The sequence below is a fragment of the Misgurnus anguillicaudatus genome, chromosome 14 (genome assembly GCF_027580225.2).
Source record: "Misgurnus anguillicaudatus chromosome 14, ASM2758022v2, whole genome shotgun sequence".
NCBI classification, from domain to species: Eukaryota; Metazoa; Chordata; class Actinopteri; order Cypriniformes; family Cobitidae; genus Misgurnus; species Misgurnus anguillicaudatus.
The window spans coordinates 29049363-29067905 of NC_073350.2; the positions used below are offsets into that span (position 1 = coordinate 29049363).

General features: G+C 35.9%; 1 protein-coding gene across 2 annotated transcripts in view; it reads right to left on the reverse strand.

Annotated features, from left to right (window-relative positions):
- The window catches only part of sema3fb (sema domain, immunoglobulin domain (Ig), short basic domain, secreted, (semaphorin) 3Fb), an 81094-nt gene that overhangs the window by 18551 nt on the left and 44000 nt on the right, over positions 1 to 18543 (reverse strand). The window contains exons 3-9 of one of the 2 annotated variants that reach the window (XM_055184336.2): positions 17943 to 18103; positions 16176 to 16238; positions 12929 to 13048; positions 10502 to 10591; positions 7633 to 7726; positions 2767 to 2886; positions 1450 to 1589 (exon numbers count right to left, since the gene is read on the reverse strand). In XM_055184336.2, coding sequence (XP_055040311.2) covers positions 1450 to 1589; positions 2767 to 2886; positions 7633 to 7726; positions 10502 to 10591; positions 12929 to 13048; positions 16176 to 16238; positions 17943 to 18103 — 788 coding nt within the window. The remainder of the gene's footprint in view (positions 1 to 1449; positions 1590 to 2766; positions 2887 to 7632; positions 7727 to 10501; positions 10592 to 12928; positions 13049 to 16175; positions 16239 to 17942; positions 18104 to 18543) is intronic. The other variant, XM_055184337.2, reaches the window with a different exon arrangement.

An 18543-nucleotide genomic window follows, 5' to 3' on the forward strand; every position in this document is an offset into this window, starting at 1 on the left:
GGCGAAAAGGAGGGTGTTTACCACGTCACCTCGATTTATAAACAAAGACTTTCTGGGGGGGATGCACGACAGACACCACGCAATGATATAAACACACACATAAACACAAAACATAAAGTGCATAAACACAAAAACCCACCCATAAACGAAAACCTATTCATGACGTACAAACAAAAATAAATGACTATGTGGCCGCGTATATGTAAGGGCTCAACGAGCACACACACGTTACGAAAAACCTCAACCCACCATCACATAAACTATGTATGTGAGACTGTTTATGAAATCCAGGATAAAGTTGTATAATCTAATAATGAGTTTAGAAGCATTAAAGGAAAACAACACCTTTTTTCAATATTTTACTATGTTCTTACCTCAACTTAGATGAATTAATGCGTGCACTTAATCTTTGTACAGCGCGTTTTGAATGTGTTAGCATTTTGCCTAGCCCCATTCATTCCTTAGGATCCAAACAGGGATGAATTTAGAAGCCACCAAACACTTCCATGTTTTCCCTATTTAAAGACTCTTACATGAGTAGTTACACGAGTAAGTATGGTAGCATAAAATAAAACTTGTGTTTGGAGCCATAGGAATGAATGGGGCTAGGTGAAATGCTAACACATTCAAAGTGCAGTACAAAGATTAAAAGTGCACGCATTGAAAAAAGATAGGTATGTATTAATTTATGTATTAAAGTAGTAGCACATAGATAAATATTGAAAAACTGTGTTTTTTTCCTTTAAAGTTTGATTTCACACTGATTTCAATCCTTACACAGTCAATATTAAAGATATTATATTTTCACAAAATGTTCTTTACATTATCTAGGATAATTTATGTAACCTTCTATTGGGACACATTTGGCATGTCAGAATAATTTCATCCTTTTACTTCATTTTGAACATTTTCACTATTCATGTCAGGACATTCCTCAAAACTTTGGCCCTCCCAGGTACAAGAAAACAAATGCACAGATATATACAAAAGCCTTAATTAAGCCCAATAATGATCACTTTAAAGCCTTTACCCCTGTCGTTCTGCGCTTCCTCTCAATGTTTGTTTTTACTGCCCTGCTCAATTTGTGCTCGTGGTCTGGCACTTTTACAAATGAAGTTCTTGTGGTTAAACTCCACACTTGAGACCAAGCACATTGACGCTGACAGTATACGCTCTTTCCCGAATGCCCTCACGTACCCAAAGATTCACTTATACTCAGAACGGCTGACCTGACAGGTCAAAAGGTCACAGGTTCAGGGGTCATACGGATAGAGAGACATATTGTACACAGGGAGGTCAGATATGTGAGGATTTCAGCATGTCAGCGACAAGCAAACAGTCTGGTATACAAAACCGAGTTTAGCTGGAATCTCCTTCAGAAACGTGACATGCTTTGGCTCGTATTTAACCAATCGAAGTTAAGAGATTTTCCAGTAGATTTCAGCTCACCAGGCAGATTCGGCCAATACGGGACTGGGTTTTGGGACTCTGGCCCATCTCGGAAGACTTCTCACGGAAGAAAAAGTAAAGTTTGTCATCGTTTTTCTCGTTGCTGTCGGGGATGAGGTGCACGTGTACGAAGGATGGATCTGAAAAGCGGAGATGCAGTTTTAGTTGCGATCAGATGATAATTCTGCAGGCATTATGTTTTAAACAATGAAAAAATATCAGCCTTTGCTTTTTTGGGATAATTTGCAGGACTAAACTGCAAAAGAAATTGAAAATGTGTTGAAACTTGCAACAAAAAAAATTACCAGTTCTTTAGATAACTGATCCATTAAAAAAAAATTTGGAGACGAATGTCAGAAAAAGTCACGATTGACTTTAATTTTAGGTTATGTATAACTAACCTAAAACCTTGGTTAAAAAGATAGTTCACCCAAAAATTAAAATAATGTAATTAATGACTCACCCTCATGTCGTTCCAAACTCATAAGACCTCCGTTCATCGTCAGAACACAGTTTAAGATGTTTTATATTTAGTCCGATAGCTTGTTGACCCTTCATCAAAAATCTATGTACGGTATACTGTCCATGTCCAGAAAGGTAATACAAACATCATCAAAGTAGTCCATGTGACATCAGTGGGTCAGTTAGAATGTGCATCGAAAATACATTTTGGTCCAAAAATAACAAAAATTACGACTTTATTCAGCATTGTCTTCTCTTCCGCGTCTGTTGTGAAGCGCATGCGCAAGACTAAAGTCACGTGATTGCAGTGACGCGGATGACGTGTTATCCTCAGATATTTTTGGGACGTTTTTTTTTCAAACTTACAGTGTGCGTCTCCCTCAGATTGTAAAGGAAGCCCGGGCACAAAAAAACCCCAAAAAAACAGCTGGGGCGCACCAGATAACACGTCATCCGCGTCACTGCAATCACGTGAATTTAGTCTTGCGCATGCGCTTCACAAGAGATGCGGAATAAAGTCCTAATTTTTGTTATTTTTGGACCAAAATGTATTTTCGATGCTTCTACACGTTTTAACTGACCCACTGATGTCACATGGACTACTCTGATGATGTTTTATTACCTTTCTGGACATGGACAGTATACCGTACATAGATTTTTGATGAAGGGTCAACAAGCTCTCGGACTAAATCTAAAACATCTTAAACTGTGTTCTGACGATGAACGGAGGTCTTACGAGTTTGGAACGACATGAGAGTGAGACATTAATGACATTATATTTTCATTTTTGGGTGTACTATCCCTTTAAAAGTTCATTGGCATGCTATTTGTAAGCAAAACATGTTAACTATTTACCATTCAGCCATCTAGAGTTGTACTGATCGGTCCGCATGATGGCATTTTTCCCCAAGGTTCGGAAAATAGCGGAGTCAGTGCCCATAAAGTCAATGTAGACTCCTGCATACAGCTCTCCATCTAGAAAGAGAGCGAGAGAGAAAGAAAGAATCTGTGAATCTTCCAGGTTTGATTTATGAGCATTTAATTCCTTTGATGAAACTGCAGTCACACCCTTAGCAAAATCTAGGTGTCTTTTATAACCCGAAACTGTGCCAGGAGATCAATGTGAGCGCAGTAAATGCACTCTACATGCTTTATCATTTAACTGACACATTTATCCAAAGTAAATTACTGTACTCGCAGTACAGTTACACGGGCAAACCTCCAAGACTACAGTATATTGCCCATGGGAACAATGCAGATTGTTCATATATCAACCCTGGCAAAGTCCAAACCAGCAACCTTCTGGTTACAGGCCAAAATCTTTCACCGCTAGGTTACACCCATATGATATGTAGCCCCATAAATCCACAGATGCATTTAAACACACATACTGCAATTCTTTAAAATGGAAATACTCTCATTTTAGGCCAAAATTATAAATTTCAACATACTCCCCTTTTGTCTGTATTTAAGGTGAAACATGACCCATTAAGGTCTCATGAGATTTACCAATAGCATGCATGAAATCAGCCAATAAAAAAATTGTACAGTAAAAACCTCAGCTTGGCTTTACAGCAAATGTCAACTTGCATTATATAGCACCGAAGATTAATGCCCGCTGTTTCTCACATGCACAGATTGTTTCGTGTATGCATCCGAGTGCCTCCGGAGGAATTCCTTCCTTGTTAAGTACTAGGCAGGCCAAGTGTATGTATAAAAGTACAGGTCATCTGAGCAGGTGTCCCGGTGGTGTGCAGTTGGCAGCGTCCGTCGTGGTTATTAAAGACCCGCGGTCGAGCGAAACTCTGTCTCATGATTAATGAGGAATCCAGAATATGGGGCCTGTCGGTTTTTGCCCACACTTGCTTCTGTGTACAGCATGTGAGATACAAGTTCAGGTGAAGGAGTTTTGGAGGAAGCAGACTGGATGTTGAGTCTATTGACTGTAATTCTTTGCCAAACTGCATTTTTTGTAGTCAAAATCTGTCAGGACGTCTTGTAAATTCGAGCAAACATTTGTAATATATGAGGTGGTTGTTAAACATAGAGTTCCTAGAGGACTGTTTGTTAAAACCAGCTTGTCATGTTTGTTTGTGGCTTTAAGGTCATTCTGGGTGTTGAGAGGTTTTCCTGGCTTAGCTAAGTGGTTTTACTAGTTGTGGGCTTGTGGAGATTAGACGGTTCAGTCGGTTGTTTTCATAGGTCAGGGTTTTGCTGAATAACCTGCTGTGCTTAATCAGGCCTTGGGGTGTTGTTTGGCCTTTAATGATGATGCTTTAAGGATTTAGTCAGGAAAAGTTAATCTACCATTTTTTTTGTGGGAAATACCTGGGATCCGCCAGGCAAAAATCAGACCCAACTGCTTAGCGAAGTAGAAACAAGAGTGTATGTAAGGATCCAGGACAAGTGATGTGCCAAAGTTTAATACTTAAGTGTAAAGATTTGTTCAAATCCCCAACCCACATTCTTGCCAAGTATAAGCAATAGCAACACCGATGCTTGCCAAACTAATAAAACCAGCTGCTTTACTTGTAATATAATCATTTTCCATGTAAATATGGACTATAGCTGACTCTAGATAAGCTCTGTAAATGTGCAGCCTTTAATAATATACTGAAATGTGACCCACAAAATCAATCTTAAGTTGCACGGGCATATTTGTAGCAATACACTGAAAAAATGAACTTTTTGGTGTAGTAATATTTATTAGATTAACTCTCATTATTTCTACATAATAATAGTAACATTTATTGAGAACTAGATTTTCCTAAGTAAAATGATGATAAATAGACAATTAATTCATGTAAAAAATTAACTGTGTGGGAATAGTAAGTCTTATTAGATATTTTCTTGTATTATTTAACTGTTTTATAGTCACTGCACATAGTCCTAAAATAATTAAGTACATTTTAATCAAAAACTTTAGCAGATTCAAGTAAAAAATCTTAGTTCATTTTACTTAAAAATATTAAATCCATTAAACTAAAAAAATCGAAGTAAAATTTACTTACATTTATTTGCACATGTTGTAAGGAATACCCACAATTCTTTGCGCCTGAATATTTTTATTTTTTAAGCTTTATCACAGAATAAGAACTGATAAGAACTTTAACTACTTAAATATTTGTTATCAAAATGTCATAAAGGTTTAAGCTCTTATATTATTGATGTTGTTTTGTTGTAAATAATAATTTTGTGAAGTCACCGTTCAGATGATCAGTGTTTCTTTACATGAACCCTGTTCAGAACATTGTATTGTAATTCTCTCCACAGTGCTGATAATGCATGTCAGAAACACAGTTTGTGTGTGTTTCTGTTTCGAATCAAGTTTATTCAATGACTGACTTGTTGTCAGTCATGAATTTTGTGTTATAATGCCATTTATAACACTAAAAATAACTAGGTCCATAGGAATATGTTAAAGAAAATAACAAACAGAAAATACGATTTATTTAATATTATTAGGACAGCAATGCTTCAATTTTCAAAAAAAAAAAAAACCTAATAGACTTTACCTAAACGATTAAAATAAATCTAACTTCTAAATAAAATAATTAAGTAACATTTAATTAATTATTTAAAATATGTTTTATCATGCAATTTTAAGTAAATTTTATTTGATTTTAGTAGGTAAGTTTTACTTATAAAAAAGCAGTACATTTTACTTTAAAAAAATTCGTGCAAATTGTTACGAGGATTTTTTTAAGTAAATTTTACAAGTTGTTTTTTTCAGTGTAGACAACAATACATTGTATGGGTCAAAATTATCGTTTTTTTTTTATTTATGCCAAAAATCATTAGGATATTAAGTAGTGCCGGGCAAAGATTAATCGCGATTAATCGCATACATATATATATTTATGTATTTGTGTGTGTTTAATATACATAATATATTACATAATGTATTTGTGTGTGTTTAATATACATAATAATTTCACACAGCACACACACTTATATTATACAAAAATCAACTTTTATTTTGTATGCGATTAATTGCGATTAATCTTTGCCCAGCACGATGTTTTGTAAATTTCCAACAGTAAATATTTAAAACATTTGTCTATCTTTTTCCAATGCGTGCACTTTTAATCTTTGCACAGCGTTTCTTAAATTAACCTAGCCCCATTCATTCCTATGGCTCCAAACAAAAGGTTTATTTTGTGCCACCATACTTACTCGTGTAACTACTTATGTAACAGTTTTTAAATAGGGAAAACATGGAAGTGTTTGGTGGCTTCTAAATTCATCCCTGTTTGGATCCTAAGGAATGAATGGGGCTAGGCTAAATGCTAACACATTCACGAGGCGCTGTACAAAGATTAAAATTGCACGCATTGAAAAAAGGAAGATTAATTCATCTGAGTTGAGGTAAGAACATAGTAAAATATTGAAAATGGTGGTGTTTTCCTTTAAAGGTGATTTTCTCAATATTTTTATTTTTTGCATCCTTAGATTCCAGATTTTCAAATAGTTGTAAAGCAGGCAAATATTGTCCTATCCTAAAAAAACATATATCAATGGAAAGCTTATTTATTCAACTTTCGGATGATGTATAAATCTCAATTTCAGAAAAATACCCTGACTGGCTTTGTGGTCCAATATCCATTTTGGTAAAGTGGTGAATCGTCTCATGACAAGATGAAAATAAAAATTCAACTGAACCTCGTGCTGCGCACAAGAACATTTTTTGGCAAAAAAAGGGATCGGATGAAGTGGGAGATTTTTTAAGTTGTTGTTAAAATAATAAATGCTTAAAGGGACACTCGACTTTTTTTGAAAATAGGCTAATTTTCCAGCTCCCCTAGAGTGAAACATTTGAGTTTTACTATTTTGGAATCCATTCAGCCGACCTCCGGGTCCGGCGCTACCACCTTCAGCACAGCTCAGCACAATCCATTGAATCTAATTAGACCATTAGTATCACGCTCAAAAATGATATGACGCAGGGCCCGAAAATAGTCCCCAGCTATTGAAAGTTACCAAGAGGACTATTTTCGGACATTGTGTAATATCACTACGCCTGCTGCAGCCATGGTACGGCAGCAAAGTCCTTGATTATTACGCCAGAATGAGAGTATAATCCTAACCATATCTGCCTAGAAAATCGCAACTTTTAATTGTACGTCGTCTTAGTACACGATGTAACTACAGAAGAGTCAAGTTTTAAATAGGAAAAATATTAAAACCCTTAGGTCATTTTTGGGCGTGATGCTAATGGTCTAATCAGATTCAATAAATTAAGCTAAGCTATGCTAAAAGTGGTAGCGCCAGACCCAGAGATCAGCTGAATGGATTCCAAAACAGTAAAAATTAAGTGTTTAACACTAGGGGAACTGAAAAATGAGCCTATTTTCAAAAAAGTGGAGTGTCCCTTTAAAGATGTTTTTTAACAGCAGGATAAAAAAGAATCAGAATTAAAGGTACAAGCTGTCGCTGGGATGGCACCCTCGAAAATGGTTGAATAAGTCCTATTTAGGTACATATATGTACCTATGAGGTAACAATATGTACCCTTTGTGGTACAAATATGCACTTTTTAGGTACAAATGTGTACTTTTTGAAAGGGTACCGCCACAGTGCCAGCTGAGCACCTTTCTTCTGAGAGTGACAAAGATTCTTCAGAAACCAATCATGAACGCTTTTGAAGGTGTGATTTTATATTTGACTAAAAAGTAGTATATTTTACATAGTGTTGAATGGAAAATTTGACCAATAACTTACTGATCAACGTAGAGACGCTGTTTAACTTTGGGTCATATGGACACTTTCCCTTCCCAGAATCCTCTTTGCCTGGCTCCAATTGGAATACTGTTTCCTAAAAAAACAAAAGCAAAGATATATGTCAAAAATCCTATAAAAATGCACTCGTTTGCATACGTCCTCACATTCCTATAAAGCACAACTCATGAGAACATGGTTAGACATTTACAGTAACAAGCATGACTGAATCACAAATCAAAAAGATCAATATGTAAAATCTCTAAATCTACATGCAGAAGTTTGATGTTTTATAAAGTTCACACACTAGCGTCCTGTTTAATCCTGCTCAGTGAGCATGGAAGACTGACACCAGACCATTCGTTCCAGCATCCCTCAGGCATGATGCAGAAACTTTGACTGACAGGTATTTGGATGTGCGCTTAGGACTGCCATGAGCTTGTGCAGACAGGCCCTTAAGACTCATCGTGAGCCAGATCCTTAACTTTTCTTACCTGAGATTTTCTCATCTTATCTATCAACATTCATATGAAGGAGAGTCAAATATTCAAAGCTGTCCAACATTAACAGATTCCCTTTCATGTTTTATTAAAGTCAACACTGCAAAAATAACCAATGTTGGCAGCTCCTGCGAACAAAACAGTCAGGGGTCGAAGTCCCTTGAAGTCTCATTTCTGATCCTACATGATCTCCTGTTCCAGTTTAATATCCAGAGATGACAAATCTTTTGATAAGTCGATATTGCCAAAAAATTGTAAACCTGAATCCCTGTGGTGCTATCAATTATCACAAACTGTTTTGCTTCCAGACCAGCCCAACACAACTTTAAACTTGTGGCTCAGAAATCACTTCAGGTTTAAATGTTTGCTATTATGTGTTATTGTGGAATATGTAAAGTGCCGAATCCTCAACTACGTAATGTACCTCCTAAGGAGTAATGGTATGTTTATCAGTATGTCTTTGTAAGATACTGTTGATTTCAGTATCATAATATACAATAAAGTGTGTACATTATACAGTAATACCATATAGGAAGCTCAGGTCACAAGAGGGTTAAGAACTTCTTCCTGTGATGTGATATGTGGGACGGCTGAAGTATGCGAGTAATGTTTAGCTATGTAGGTCTATTATTTTCTCTGGTTTTTTGTGTGCGCTGAATCAACTGTTTGAAAAGAGAAACAGGTCAAGAGTGAGTGTGTCAGAGAGATAGATAGAGAGCGATAGAAAGAAAGAGAGACGGTGTGTGTTTAGCATTCATTCCTTTTGAAGGCTGGAAACTTGAAGTGGGTGATCTAACTTAAACTAAGAAGGGTATGTATTGTTACTCATAAAGAAATGGAACAGGTTAAACACAAAAGATTATATGGTATCAGTTATTTAATGAGCAAGAAAGTTTGCAGGTCACAGAAAAACATGAAACAAGTTAAGAGACCAAGAAGACCAAAATATAAACCAGCTGACAGTATGAAGACACAAAGTTGGGTCCAAAAGACCAAAACCTTTTTTCATTGTTGGATTATGATGTGAAAAATAAATGATATGAGGTAAAATCAAAAAGAAAGAGACACATTTTCTTATTTCTAGGTCAAGATTTAAAGGGACAGTTCACACAAAAATCATTTACTACTGTATTAATTCCTTTCTATTTTGAACACAAAGGAAGACATTTTGAGCAATGTTTAAACAGTTTGGAGCACCATCGACTTTAAATGGCACCTATTTCATTGAGAGTGAAATCTATAGTTTTTATTATATGGCCTAAGTATAATCAACTTAAATTGATCTGTAATATAAATTACTTAAATGGGCTTTGTGCCTCTTTTTGCAGCCACTCTTCGTCCACATTTCTTGCAAACTGGATATCCATCTTAAAGGACAACCCCGCATTCGTTTTCTGTATACCCAAAGTATTCCCAAACTGTAGATTTTAACTTTTTTTCTGGTGGGGATAGAAGTACATTTTTAGTCTCTGGCTCTGACATTTTCTCTGCTGTACATAAACGAGTGGAGTCTAGCAGTCACGCCGAAGGAAGTTGCATGTGCGTATAGCACATGTCAGATCCGCTTATTTTTTCCCCAAAACCGTGTAAAAGCAAATCTTTACGGTATGATAATCCTGAAAGTTAATATCAAGGTATACCGCCATACCGTTACAACCCTAGATGGAAATATGCGATTTCTGAACGCAGAACTTCTCAGTCATAAAAAACACCTGCAAGGCCTGAAAGAGATCAAGCCTCAGCCGAGTAAGAAAAATTAATGCAAAAGTAACTTAAAATTAACATAAGTATTACTTTCCATTAAAAGTAACTTTTTAAGTTACTTTTTTGGGTAGTAACTTAATATTGTAATGCATTATTTTTAAAAGTAACTTTCCCCACTGGTTTTCATTAATTTCACTAAAATTATACTGATAATATGGTTTGAAACATCGCTACAGCTAATGAAAAGTCAGCGCTATCTCATGCAATTCATACGTTTTTTACAAAGTGGCTAATTCTTATTTATTCGTATGACCACATTGGAAAAATTTTGTACGATTTGCTTTTGCGCCCGTGACGTTGAGATTAGAGGCGGGTTTCGTTGTTGTTTTTTAATGCGTATTGTTTTTTTATGATAATCATATGTTTTTGTATGAATTAGCCAACTTGTAAAATACATATGACGACTTCTGAGGCTGGAAAAGCACAAACCATAAGACATGAGCCAAAGGAGAAAGCTTGAAAGAAAATGTATGTTAAAACAATGAAAGACAAATATTTGCAGTCCAGAGATGCTAGAACAAATGTGAAACAAGAAAAACAAAGAACATGCTGGTTATCATGTCTTTAGACGACAGAAGAGCCAATGAACGGCCAGACTCGGATCCCACCTGTAATCCTGTATCATCAAACACTATTTCTGGTTCAGCCGCACGACTTGCCCTTCCTTTGGTCTGGGGCATCTGCAGATGCATGGCCGTCTAAAACACAAGTCATATGATTTGAGTTTCACTTATCTAACACACATAACTTACAACTCTATTAAACCTCCACCTGTGAATAAAGATCTCGATATTAAACTTTACGTCAATGACCAAGTGGATAAAGTCCAATCAGGCTGTACAGTATGTATGCAGTGCATATAAAAGTGACCTTACCCAGTCAATACTAAAGATTTACATTATGTGGGTGATTCTCACGAAAACTTGGTTTTAAAAATGTCAAGCATGAAAATGTAAAAATTGCTTAAATTAACTTTTTTTTCCCACCAGACATTGAAAAACAAAGTCTGGAGTAAATGGGAACATTAATTTAAAAACTTTTAATTATCATTTAGCACTTTTTGTAACATCATTTAAAAAATGAGTCCTAAAAAAATCTCATTACCGCAACAGTCAGAAAACATCAACACTGACATATTTTCAAAATGACATGACAAACCTGAAAGAACATAATTTGGAGATTCTGCACATGCATTTAAAATCAAAGTATTATGCTTCTATTAATTAAATTAACATTAAATAAGCATCTGTTGCGGTAATGATAATCAAAATGTCGTGTAAGCATTCTGACAAGATAATATTTCAAATGAACTGTAAAAAAATGATCTTACATGGTAGCCATCTTGAAGTAACTGGTCCATGTGCTTGGTCACTCAAAAATCAAACTTTATTAAAATTCTGTATGTGTGCTTAAACTGTTCTCAAAAAGTGTTGCGGAGGATGAGAACATCAGGCATGGACACATAATTTTCCTAATTTTTCTTCATTATTATTATACATGAATATTCAGTAAATATTTTTTCTGTCAGCTAAAGTAGTCTAGCAAAACATCCATTTATTTATTTTTTGTTAATATTTTTGTGTTAATTTGATTAAATTACAACATAATGCATGTTCAAACAAAGCCGGACACATTGCGGTAATGAGGATTTCAGCAGAAAATGAGATAAAATTTACAATTATAAATTCTTATGTTGAAATCACACATTGTGCAAGGTAGAACACAGTATTGTGTTAATTCTGATGCTTTTTAATGTTACTATATTACACATTTTAAAGCTAAAATCATTAGTGCCGTGGTGTTTCAATGGTTTTGTGAGAATCACCCATGTAGAAAACAGTAAATCACTATGAATGACATTAGTTGGGTATTTACAGACAGGGTGAATACCCTTATACTGGTTTAAGATGTTTGTTTAAGCAAGACCAGCTACTGTAGTGATTTTAAACAGAGCTAGTGTGCTAAAGATATCAGACACAATTGATATCTTTGGGTGTAAATCAAAACCATAGTGGGATTGTGGGGTCATGAGTAAGAGTAAATGTGGGAGTTAGCGGTGTTATTGTAGCATCCTGCAGTTGGTTGGTTTAAGGCGTGATGGGATACGCATCTGGGTTATGAAAAACCCCAAAAATCAACATGTCTGCTGCGGCCACATCTGTTTTCTTGGGTACAGTCTGAAAGAGAAGACTGGTCTAACAAACCACAGCATCAAACCTGCCACATCTGGATGTCTTTGGGTTTATATGTGACTGACAAGATGTGCGTTGTACTCATTGGGGCGGGTAGGGGGGTGAGATTGCCTGGATTGGGGTGCTTTGTGGACACAGTCTGTGACCTGGGTTTCCTGTCTGAAAAGAACAGGGAGTTAAAAGGGTGTGATACCACCTCTCGGCTCTTTAACATACGGAGGGTATTAAGTGAATTCTTGGTGACTGTTCATTATGGTGAACTCCGGACCACCAGGAATCAATTGGCACTCTATAATGGGAGCTCCCATAGCAAAATCCAACATAGTACAGCATTCCTAAATCCGGGAAATTGCGTACTTTAGTGTAACTCCAGGTATAGGATAACTTTAGCTTTGGCATGACTGTGTGCATGCAAAAAAACTAAGGTAGAGAAATTAGTTGATTTTCAACCTGTGACTCTAATGCTGTTTTAAAAGTCCCAGGACTGTCATTACAAAACAAGAGTTGTATTTAAAGCAACGGGAGCACAAAACAAAAGTCCTAAAAAAGCAAAGAGAGCGATGCCCGACTCGAGCCGAGAAACTCAATCTCTCCAATTAAAGAGTGAAACTAAAACAGGAGAGAGCGTTATAGTGCATTGGGGAAGCCAGCTGCTGGCAGTCAACACCTGGAGGGTTTACTGTCGGGAAGTGAGAAATGATGTCTGATGAGCTGTAAGAGTCAGTAATGGACAGATGTGTGGAGATATCTGGAAAAATGGATGTGTGTCAATAACACCTGTGCATGTCTAATGTTTATGCCACACTTCTTATTGCCCCATTGCACATACTGTACGGTATTTACCATGGGTTTGCGTCCTCGGTTCACATAGGTGCACACAGGGTTGTAGGCGCCCGTCCCGCACACGTACAGGTGCGTCCTGTTCCACGGCTCGATCAGACGGACGAAATTACCACACTCGCCCTGAGAAGGGAAACAACCGTGTTAAGTATTTTCACAAACGTCTGTGAAACCCAACAAATGAGTCATTAGGATGAACATTAAAGGACCACGTGAAACCAAAGTGTATGTTTTTCGCACATGTACAGTATGTTATATCTGGTGTATTTTAGCTTTGAGGTTGCTTGCCAGTAAAGTTACAAGTTTAAAGTGTAGGGATGCTCCCAACCCATTGGATGATCAGGGCAAATTATGTCCTGGCAATCAAATATTAATATTAATACAAAGGTCAATGACGTGACGTTAATTATTTTGTGTCCGCATGGTTCAATTAAATGTAAAAGGGTTAAAATTTCAAAATAAATTTGTAAATTACTTGCATGTATTCTCTTTTTTTAAGGACCAAATAAAAAAATTCTGGTTTTATTTCATTTTGAAAGAATATTTGGGGGATAATTGCAAAAATGTAAATGTGGTGTAACCGGTCTGTGTCAATTTTTTTTTAAATAAAAATATATTCATATATAAAAAAATGTGGAATAAAATCTAATCAATCTAGTGTAATAATAAAAAAAATCTAAAAAAATTTTACATACATTTTTACATCATTTGTTAAAGATTAACAGCTGTTTAATATTACAAAAATGCATTAAAATTTACATTTAGAAATAACTAATAAAATTATATTTTTAAATGTTTTTTTGTTTTTATGATTATTATATGCCATCAAGGTGGATAAAATATTTTATATTTCTCATTCTTTGGCGCAATTGGCGGCCACAAAACCAGTCAAAAGGTTCAATTTATTGAAATTCCACACAAATAAGCTTTCCATTTATGTATGTTTGTTAGGATAGGACCATACTTGAAAATCATGAAATTTTTTTTTTTTTAGAAAATCGCCTTTAAAGTTGGTCAAATGAATTTAGAAACATACTACTAATGATTTTTTTTTTAATATACACATATATATATTTATATATATATATATATATATATATATATATTTACGGTAGGGTTATGAAACATGGTCTTTACTTAATATTTTATATGATACTTTATATGATTTTTGGCATAAAGAATCAATAATTTTGATTCTTGCCATGTATTGTTGGCCATTGCTACAAATATATGACTTGTTTTGTGGTCCAGGGTCACATATGGGTGTACTGTGTACAGATTCTTTAAATAATAAGATTCAAACTATCCAAAACTACATATGGAGACCAGTATCCTGGCCTTTCAACGGTAATATTATGTTCAAAGAAAAAACACACAAAGGTCAAATCACAAATGTCCTACATATATGAATTCATTTCACAGTATATTTATTCAACACTGTTAATAATTCATGAGATGTGGTCGAAATCCATCACGTCCCACAGTGACACTAAGTATCCTACCGGTGAGCAACCCACACCAAACGCCCCCAATGAAACAAACCCTGCAGATGTGCTGAAGATGAGGTGATGGACACACGGATGTATTCTACATGTTTGCTGGCCCTGAAAACCACGTTTAACTCCACATGTGAATCTAGAAAACTGACAAGTTTCACACTGAATCCAGCATCTGTTTTCATGTATGTGCATATGCTTGCGTGTGTGTGGTTTCTGACCATGCAGGTTTCTCACATAAATATTTTGGGGGTGCATAGCTATCACAACTGTACATTGAGGATGGATGGAAGCTCAGATGTGAATAATACAATGTGATGAGATGTCTAGGAAATCATGCATCGAGTGAATTATAAGAGTGGTTTACTTATAAGTGTTATCCAGGCTATAATCTCAAGCTACATAAGAGATTAGGAGCATCAAAGTTTGATTTCAATCACTGACTTCACATTGATTTTTATCGTTGACATAACAATATTAAATATATTAAGGCATATTTGAAGAGTTTGGTTCCAAAACGCAATAAATCCATTTTGACAAATTTCGGTAAAAACGTGTTTTCTATACCAAGAAAGTGACAAGAAAACCACTATTTTCTGTTACAAACTTTCACATGGCATCTTTAGGTTATAATAACATTAAAAATTCAAATCCATAACTTGATTTTCAAAGATTTATTGTAAAAACTGATTATTTTTTCCACAAAATGCAGTAAATCCATGACAAGTTTTTTTTTTCAAAATTCTATAAATCTATTGGATCAGTATAAATGTGCATTAATCTTTGCCTTTAAATATTCATTTAGTTGAACAGTTGTACACACTGATAAAAAATAAACATTAATGGCATTACAAAACACTTACTTTGTCATATTAAGAACACTGTCATTGCTGTGGTTTTACTTGAGGTTGTCGCTTGACATTTTTCACAGCGATCAGCTGTAAAATGTTTTGGTCCTGCTCGATTCTCGTTGACTTTGAGAAAAACTAGGACTCTGTGTACTCAACGCGCCGCCATTGTTTGTTTACATTGCGTGGAATGGTGCGCTGTAATTTGTGGAGCGGATTTATTGCATTCTGTAAAAAAGGAGGAGTGGCATTTATTGCGTTTTGGAAAAAAAATGACAGAATTACACGGCGGATATTGGATTTCATGTAAAATTAAAAATTTACTTTTAAATACTGACCTGATATAATACTGATTTTGGAAGTAACTGATTTTTTTTCAAAAATGGCATTTATTGCGTTTTGGAACCAAACTCTTCATTTATTTGTATAATATTGAAGGCATAATATTTATTATTTATTTGTACTATAAAAGATAATTTAATGTAGAAAACAGTAAATCACAAAAATGATTGGACTTTAAAGTCGAAGTCACACTATAAAACGTGCTTTACCACAAAGAGCTCTCCTTAATCTTCACCAGTGTAAATACTCAAAAAAAGCATTTTGGGTTGAAACAACCCAGCATAGGTAAAATTACAACCCAAAACGTTGGGTTCGTCCCTTTTTGACCCAGTGCTGGGTTGAAAATAACCCAGCACAGTTCACCTGAATGGTGTGGTAGCAGCCATACTGTATCGCCCTATATGCTCACCACTTATTGGATATAATGGAGAAAATGTGAATTTTTAATTGGAAGACCATGGACAGGATGGTGGGATTGAATTTGGGTTCAAGCGATGAAACAAAGCATTAAAACAGTATTGGAAAGTAGCAAAGTAGCTGAAAGAAATAGAAGCAAAAACTCACATTTGTGTCTTTGCCACTTAAAACACACTCAGTCTTCCTCTGTTGTGAAACGGGCCAGTGTATCTGAAAGAGAGAGAGTAAAAGAGAGAGCGAGGGGTCAATCCCATTTGTCACAACAATGACACACTACCTCAGAAACAGTCCTGTTAAAAATTCAACAAGCTATCAATGTAATGAGCTCAACTGGCCAGGGAATGTTCTGCTTGGTCTTTTATAAGCCCCATGGGTTTCCCCACATCCAGGCTTAAGTTTTATAGAATTGAATACTTTACTGGTTTTGCAAACCCTCAGTGATCTACAAAAAGGGTGACTTTAAGTTAAGACTGAATCAGCGAATATCTATAGCTAGTGCCGTGACGAATCGCAGTTGATCCGTGATCCGTTCAGATCACGACCCACGGTTCGACTGGCATGCGATTCACGGATTACTACGCAAAGTTAAATATGGAAAGTTTATCATTTGCAGGTGTTTCAAAGGCTTGCATGTTAATATTCAAGTGATTTTAAACCATTTTAGCAGCTTTCTGTACGCACAGGTTGAATGTGTCCGGTCCAGCTCCAATCAGAAGTAATCATCCCCATGCCCTTCAACGATCAGAAGTCTTTCTGTGTAAACTTTAGAGAAAGTTGTGCTACTGTGGTCCATTAATTTACATTTGGCGATTAAAGAATTGAAAAACAATGTAACATTTTTTATATGGGGCGCCGTTTGGAATTCGCCCTTTGTTTGTGGCACGCGCATTTAAGTGCACTCAAAAGTGCACACATGGAGATAGCGTTTCAAAAAGCGAACGAACATGGAATAATTAATTTCTTGACGGGGCACAAACAAAATGATCTCCACAGTATTCCTTTTCTAATAAAAACATTTGTTTATGTCTTAAAGGCACAGTGTGTAAATTGTTGCGGCATCTAGTGGTAAGGTTACGCATTGCAACCAACGGCTCAGTCCACTGCTCACCCCTCGCTTTTGAAACGCATAGAGAAGCTACGTTAGCCGCCACCGGACAAACATGTCATCATCAGAGACAACTTAGTAAAAAAATTTGGCCATTAACTCTTTCACCGCCACTGACGAGATATCTCGTCAATTAAGAGAAAACGCTTCCCCGCCAATGAAGAGATTTTCCGTCTTTCCGCAATACCGCTATTATTTCCTTCTTTCTTTCCGCAACTTTTTAAACCCGGAAGTATTGCCCTATGGCAAGCTGCTGCATGTCTGTGTTTGTTTTAAAGATCGCTCTGAATGGATCTCTATGAAAAGTCCGCCACAAAAATTTAATTATCTCTGCTTTTTGCTCAAAATGTGGTGTTTTTGCAGAAACCTACCCATATTCAAAAACTGATTACAAAAGAACCACTGAAGGTAGGATGAAAGTTTTTTTTTTTTTTGAAAGCAAAGGGTCTGTTCTATCATTTGGTATAGTGTATGTTTATATATTTGAAGAAGAACATTTTCTGGAAGGCATTAAACTTTGGTAAAAATCATGAAAAACGCTGGCGCTGGCTGGCAACTTTTTTTAAAAACACTGGCGGTGAAAGAGTTAAGGGCTTCTGTAAAAACATGGTGGCACAAAATGGCGACTTCCATGTAAGTGGACCCTCTGTGTATGTAGATAAAAATGTCTTATTCTAAGGTAATATAAAAGACTTTATGACTGAAATAACAACATGGCCGCCTAGTGGCGTGACTTCCCTAATGTGACATTGTAGATACCCATATAGACTCTGTCTGTGTGTGGAGAACAGTATGTTTGTTCGGCTTACTATGAGGGGCTCTCGGTTGATGTCGTGAAGGTCAAGGGACAGAATGTAGTCTTTGCTGCCCACATACATGCGGTCGTGGTCTTCATCCATGCGTAAGATGCGATAGTCCGATGTGTTCAACAGAAAGGAGAAATGATGGGCTGTATCTGTAGACTTCAGATCTGAAGCGAGAGGAAAAAAGTTTTTTGTTAGCCTTTAAAAAGAGACAACTCATTTATTGATATGCCATTGTTTTGGGATTTAAGGAGGACATTTCACAAGACTTTTTTAAAGATGTCAAATAAATGTTTGGTGTCCCCAGAGTACATATGTAAAGTTTTGGCTCAAAATACCATATAGATAATACACTGCTCAAAAAAATAAAAGGAACACTTAAACATCACATTGTAACTCAAGTCAATCACACTTCTGTGAAATCAAACTGTCCACTTAGGAAGCAACACCGATTGACAATCAATTTCTCATGCTGTTGTGCAAATGTAAAAAACAACCGGTGGAATTTATAGCCAATTATGATATGTCCCCTTTAAACAAATACAGCGAGTGAAACTGAGAGAGATGGATCTCATTCCCAGTTTCAGTCCATTACATAACAGTTTGA